This window comes from Epinephelus lanceolatus, chromosome 3, assembly GCF_041903045.1.
Source record: "Epinephelus lanceolatus isolate andai-2023 chromosome 3, ASM4190304v1, whole genome shotgun sequence".
In the NCBI taxonomy this organism is placed as follows: domain Eukaryota; kingdom Metazoa; phylum Chordata; class Actinopteri; order Perciformes; family Serranidae; genus Epinephelus; species Epinephelus lanceolatus.
Genome location: NC_135736.1, coordinates 14771978 through 14778712, shown reverse-complemented (window position 1 = coordinate 14778712; position 6735 = coordinate 14771978). Strand labels below are relative to the sequence as shown.

General features: G+C 41.5%; 1 protein-coding gene across 1 annotated transcript; it reads right to left on the bottom strand.

Moving 5' to 3' along the window:
• Positions 1–1785: 1785 nt before the first annotated feature.
• On the bottom strand, positions 1786–5220 carry LOC144461832 (uncharacterized). Its single transcript, XM_078165518.1, has 6 exons — positions 5011–5220; positions 4685–4786; positions 4410–4595; positions 2448–2590; positions 2187–2287; positions 1786–2104 (listed from the first exon to the last, which is right to left on the bottom strand). The coding sequence occupies exons 1-6, from the start codon at positions 5192–5194 to the stop codon at positions 1954–1956; spliced, it is 867 nt and encodes a 288-aa protein (XP_078021644.1). The 5' UTR covers positions 5195–5220; the 3' UTR covers positions 1786–1953.
• Positions 5221–6735: the final 1515 nt, after the last annotated feature.

The window sequence follows — 6735 nt, the reverse complement described above, 5'->3', positions numbered from 1 at the left end:
TTTACATTGTAGATTCTCACTGAAGGCATCAAAACTATGAATGAACACATGTGGAGTTATGTACTTAACAAAAAAAGGTGAAATAACTGAAAACATGTTTTATATTCTAGTTTCTTCAAAATAGCCACCCTTTGCTCTGATTACTGCTTTGCACACTCTTGGCATTCTCTCCATGAGCTTCAAGAGGTAGTCACCTGAAATGGTTTCCACTTCACAGGTGTGCCTTATCAGGGTTAATTAGTGGAATTTCTTGCTTTATCAATGGGGTTGGGACCATCAGTTGTGTTGTGCAGAAGTCAGGTTAATACACAGCCGACAGCCCTATTGGACAACTGTTAAAATAAAAAACAGACAAAAGAAAAACGAGTGGCCATCATTACTTTAAGAAATGAAGGTCAGTCAGTCCAGAAAATTGCAAAAACTTTAAATGTGTCCCCAAGTGGAGTCGCAAAAACCATCAAGCGCTACAACAAAACTGGCACACATGAGGACCGACCCAGGAAAGGAAGACCAAGAGTCACCTCTGCTTCTGAGGATAAGTTCATCCGAGTCACCAGCCTCAGAAACCGCAAGTTAACAGCAGCTCAGATCAGAGACCAGATGAATGCCACACAGAGTTCTAGCAGCAGACCCATCTCTAGAACAACTGTTAAGAGGAGACTGCGCCAATCAGGCCTTCATGGTCAAATAGCTGCTAGGAAACCACTGCTAAGGAGAGGCAACAAGCAAAAGAGATTTGTTGGGGCCAAGAAACACAAGGAATGGACATTAGACCAGTGGAAATCTGTGCTTTGGTCTGATGAGTCCAAATTTGAGATCTTTGGTTCCAACCGCCGTGTCTTTGTGAGACGCAGAAAAGGTGAACGGATGGATTCCACATGCCTGGTTCCCACTGTGAAGCATGGAGGAGGAGGTGTGATGGTGTGGGGGTGTTTTGCTGGTGACACTGTTGGGGATTTATTCAAAATTGAAGGCACACTGAACCAGCATGGCTACCACAGCATCCTGCAGCGACATGCCATCCCATCCGGTTTGCGTTTAGTTGGACGATCATTTATTTTTCAACAGGACAATGACCCCAAACACACCTCCAGGCTGTGTAAGGGCTATTTGACCAAGAAGGAGAGTGATGGAGTGCTGCGGCAGATGACCTGGCCTCCACAGTCACCAGACCTGAACCCAATCGAGATGGTTTGGGGTGAGCTGGACCGCAGAGTGAAGGCAAAGGGGCCAACAAGTGCTAAACACCTCTGGGAACTCCTTCAAGACTGTTGGAAAACCATTTCAGGTGACTACCTCTTGAAGCTCATGGAGAGAATGCCAAGAGTGTGCAAAGCAGTAATCAGAGCAAAGGGTGGCTATTTTGAAGAAACTAGAATATAAAACATGTTTTCAGTTATTTCACCTTTTTTTGTTAAGTACATAACTCCACATGTGTTCATTCATAGTTTTGATGCCTTCAGTGAGAATCTACAATGTAAATAGTCATGAAAATAAAGAAAACGCATTGAATGAGAAGGTGTGTCCAAACTTTTGGCCTGTACTGTATATATATATATATATATATATATATATATATATATACTTGTATTATATGTGTGTAATTGTGAAATTATTGGATATGGAACAGTTGTGGATATGATCATATTTTATTCTTTATTGAGCAATGTATTTTAAAAATGGCAAAACATAGTAACAACAGCAGTGAATTACAATATGAATAACTGATGTAGACATCAAGCATTTTTAATTTTTTTTATTCAGCAGAAGATACACACACACACACACACACACACACACAATATATAAACATCTTGAGATATGATCATCATGTTGACATAACTGAATTAAGAGTGAACCATAATGTTAGTGCAGTCTTAATTTTAGCTGAAACAGGAAAATGCAAACTATTTTCATGTATTATATAGTTGCCTCCTGGGATTTTACATTGAGTTACACAGGCCATGTCTTCTCACAGATCCATGATTTTTGCTGGTAACAGGAGTCATCATTCCAGCTGTTTTCCAAATTAAAGTTCATTATTTCTGCACAGTCTTCATCTCTGCCGAAAAGATGTCCATTTGGTTCACCAGAGGCCCAGTAGCTAAAACACAAAAAAAGAACTTAAGTGAAAGTGGCTGGCCCCAGCACATCATGGCAATACAAAAGTAAAGTATTGCGTAAACCTTTTAGTCAGCAGAGTCCCATCCACCCATCTCCATTTCCCCTCTGTCTCTGTGTCAGTCAGTCCAATCCACAGGACCTTTTGGAAACGCCTTACGAATTCCTTATTCACAGAAAAAAGTGTCAACATACTTCACATGTAATAGTTTCATTCTGTCTGCGTTGTCCACTTCTGCAACATTGCATTCCTTCATGTTTTTGCTCTTTCTTTGCACACACACACACACACACACACACACACACACACACATAAAGACACATACCTGTTCTTCTTTGCTGTTAATAATCACCAGGTCTGCACCTCTTTGCTGACAGTCACTTCTGCTTTGTTGCCAGGGTGCCATCGTAGAAGAAATGTAATATAAACTACCTCTGAAATATGTCCATCCTTGTTTGGAACAGCAAGCTGTTTTAAATTGGGGAGGGAAAAATTGTATGAACTTAATTAATTGCCAAACTGATTCCCATTAGGACTGCATAGAGTAGAGATAATATGGAGAGCACCAGACAGGGTGTAAGCACTGATTTTGAAAGCTGACACTTGATTAAATGGGCTTTGGTAGTGGCTATCAACACTGTAGATATGAGTTAGTACAGTGACTAGTATGTGTGTTATTACAGAATCGACAATATTCCACCGGCCACTAAATATTACAAAATCCATGAGCCTCGACTGCTAAATGCTACAGTACAATTTAGCCACAGCCTTCACTGCCATGGAGAGAAAGCCATTCAGAGTGGTGAATCAGGACAAAGTCAGATGGCTTCATTGTTGAATCTGTGAACCAAATGTGACGCCAGAATGGCTGAATCAAAAACTATATCAGAATCCAGTAAAAGTAACTAAATAAACTGCAAATCGTACTCAACTCAACTCAAATTTATTTATGAACCACATTTAAAAACAACTCTAAAAAAGGCCACTAAAAAAGGCATACATAGAGGTGACATAATTGTCAGGTACACAGCTCACACATTTAGAGACACAATATACACAGGCATGCAAACACTAATGAACAGGAGTAGGTTTTGAGCCTGGATTTAAATGATTCAATGGTGGGGGCAGATCTTTTTGGGAGGGGGATGTTGTTCCATAGTTTGGGGGCAGACACAGCAAAGGCACAATCACCCCTGAGCTTAAGTCTGGAGCGTGGGACAGCCAGGAGCCCCTGGTCAGCTGACCCGAGGAACCTGGATGTAGAATAGGGGGTTAGAAGGTCTGAGATGTAGGATGGGGCTAGACCATACAGATTCTGGTACACAAACAGGAGAACCTTAAAGTTTATTCTGGGCTTTACAGGCAGCCAGTGGAGAAAGGCCGAAACAGGTGTGATGTGGTCTCTCCTCCGGGTTCCTGTGAGGAGCCTAGCAGCGGCATTCTGAACCAGCTGGAGGCGGGACAGAGAGGACTGACTGATACCAGTGAGAGTTACAGTAGTCTAAACGGGAGGAGATGAGAGCCTGGGTGACTATCTGCAGGTCTTTGAGGGAGAGAAATGGCTTGATTTCGGAAATGGTGCTGGTCAGAAATCCCTCTAATGGAGTCAGGGGGGCCAAAGAGGACAACTTCTGATTTGCCCTCATTCAGCTGCAGGAAATTCTGTGCCATCCAGTTCTTTATGTCCTTGAGGCAGTGTATGAGACTGGCAACATTGGACAGCATAGGAGTGGAAGGAGATGTTATATTCTTTAATAATTTGGCAGAGAAGAAGCATGTACAATGAAAAGAAAATAGGACCTAAGATGAAGCCTTGAGGGACCCCAAAGGAAAGAGTGGCTGAGGAAGAGGGGTGATTTCCCATGCTGACAGAGAAACTTTTATTTTGAGGTAGGAAGTGAAACAGTGTAATGCAGTGCCACTGATGCCAACACCAAACTGGAGGCATTCAATTAAGATGTTGTAATCCACAGTATCGAACAGCATCGTGGTCATGGATTGTGTGCCGTAATGTTAGTTTTCCCAACACTGTAATTTCGGCACACACCAGGGAGTTTTTAGTTCTGTGACTTGATGTTTCTTTCTGTCTGAGTTAGAAAGAAGAGATCTTAGCAGACCTCTGCAGCCCGCTCCTTATCTCTGCCTTAGGCCAGCAGCTCAATGCTACTAGTATAACACACGTGGATCTCTGACTGAACCATTGATTCAGTTGTTTCATCATGAAGAAGAGTGATTAAGTGAGGACTAAGTGATTAAGTTAGGCATAATTAAATATATAAATAATTACCTTGAAGCATTTTATGAAGATCATTTATCTTTTCGGTCATGTCTTCAACTCCTTTATGGAGCCGGTCTCGTTCGTCAGCCAGGATGTTGTAACTGGTCTGTAACTGGTCTCTCTCCATAGTCAGGTTGTTGTTATTGTTGTGAACCAGGACCAACTCCATTTTCCACTCAGAGTTGCTTTTGGTGACTGTTGTACACATAAACAACAAACAAATTAAGAAAATCTGTTAATCAGCATCACCTACTCAGTGTTTATCAGCATGCTGAAATACTCACACAGGCAAACCAGAGTTATGAGTCCAGTCAGAAGGAGAAGACACAGCAGACTCAGACACACTGCAGCAGCTCTGCAGGGGCTCTTCTTCACATCTGCAGCACCTGAGGGGGGAAGTCACAACGCCTGTTTGTCATGTGTTTGTTCATTAATGTGAAACCAAATTAAATTAACTCATTCACATATTATTGTTCATGTTTTAGCCAGACAAAATGCACCAAACACTATCTGAATGACTTTTTGATTCACATATTCACATTAACATGTAGTCAACATCCTGTTACAGTATGCGTATACACATAACAACCTGTTTGCATGTGTTCATTACCTGAGGGTGCAGGCCCAGTTCTGTTTGGCTCCAGACTGTGGATCATCACATTTTGATAAATACTTTCTGTACTGTTTTCCAAACTCTTCCTTTTGTGAGGATAACCTGATGGTCCCTCTTCATTGATATAGACATCCATCAGTTGATCCTTGATGTTCAGCTGTATTGACTGCAGTTTGGTCATCAAAGTCCTGATGTCTTGAGCATGTGCCTCTGAAATGACAAATGATGTTCTGAGCTGTTCTCATACGAAGCAACAAACATAGTAACACAGATGGCAATATCTTCATGTGAAACAGGAAACTGAGGGCTGCTGGGGTAAATTATTTTAGGTGACCACCTTTACCTGTTTGGCCTTGCAGCTGCATGATGATGCTTTCCATTTGGTTTCAAGCTATGTTGCAAAATCCCTGAAACCTCAAAGGGACAGTTCACCCAAAAAACAAATATATTTCATTCTCTCACCTATACAGCTATTTATCTCGTATTTAGTGTTGCCGTCTCTCCAATATAATGGAACTTGATGTCACACGGCTTGTCGTGCTCAAAGCACCAAAACAGTACATTTTAAAAACTCAACAGTAATGTCTCTTTCCAGAAATCATGACCCAGTTACTCAAGATAATCCACACTGCTCACACTTGTTGTGAGCAGTTTTACATAGGAACTATTTTCTTTTTACTGAACTACACCCACCAACCATATCACCACACTAAGGGAGGCTTGCATCTACTGCTAGCTCGCTGAGCACCATTGAGATTGCTAACGTTACAGCTCAGCTGAGGAGGACGCCAGTGACGCCTCTTTCTGTGTGGTGATGCAGATGGAGGGTGCAGTTCGGGTTAAAAGAAAATAGTTCCCGTATGAAACTGCTCACAAGGTCTGTGGAATATCTTGTGTAACCAGGTCATGATTCCTGTAAAGAGACGTTGCTGTTGAGGTTTTTACAGGTTTTTATTGTTGTTGTTTTAGTTTGTTTTTTGGCGCCCTGGGCACCACAAGCCGTGTGCAATCTCGTCCCATGATATTAGAGAGAAGGCAGAAATCACAAAGGTGGATATTTCCAACATTCAACAACTCACACCAAAACAATCTAGAATGATAAACAGCACTAAAGATAAGAGGAAAACTATGTATTTTTTTTATTTTGGGGACTGGGTGTCTGTCACTCAGTTTATTATAGACTTATTATAGGAGCTGGGGTTGAAATTTCAAAATTTAAAAAAAAGAAGGAAAAAAATCACACATTTGCCAAAATGTACAGCATCTGCATTAACAGTGATTAACAGTAACAGTGCTGGACTGACTGACTGCAGTCCATGTCTTTTTCTGGATCTTTCTTCGCACAGGGGACAGGAGGAGTATTCTGATGAACCAGACTGGTCCCAGTATGAGCTGATGTACTGTCTGCAGAACCAGTGTCCACAGCTGGTAGAGACTGGTTGCCGCAGGACAGCTGCTCCTCCACAGAAACACCACCTGTCTTCCTCAATCTGTGAAGACATTTATTTAAAGCTCAAATAATTTGTTAATTGTTGTTGAAAAATATCAGGATTTGGCCAACACTGTCTAGAATCTGAGATGAATTGTTCCTTTTATTTCAGCTCTCCTGTTTCCATAAACACCTTTTTAACTGCTTTTATTACAGTATATGTCTATTCAATATCGTAAAGAAATTGAGTGGCTGGCTGTCTGACCCCCTGTTCAGAAAAGCTGTCCTCCATC

Coding starts and splice junctions, on each gene's coding strand:
- LOC144461832 (XM_078165518.1), bottom strand. CDS start 5,194: ATGACCAAACTGCAGTCAATACAGCTGAACATCAAGGATCAACTGATG. Junction 2,288..2,447: donor TTAACAGCAAAGAAGAACAG/GTATGTGTCTTT, acceptor TCTGTGAATAAG/GAATTCGTAAGGCGTTTCCA. Junction 2,105..2,186: donor GGGACTCTGCTGACTAAAAG/GTTTACGCAATA, acceptor TTTGTGTTTTAG/CTACTGGGCCTCTGGTGAAC.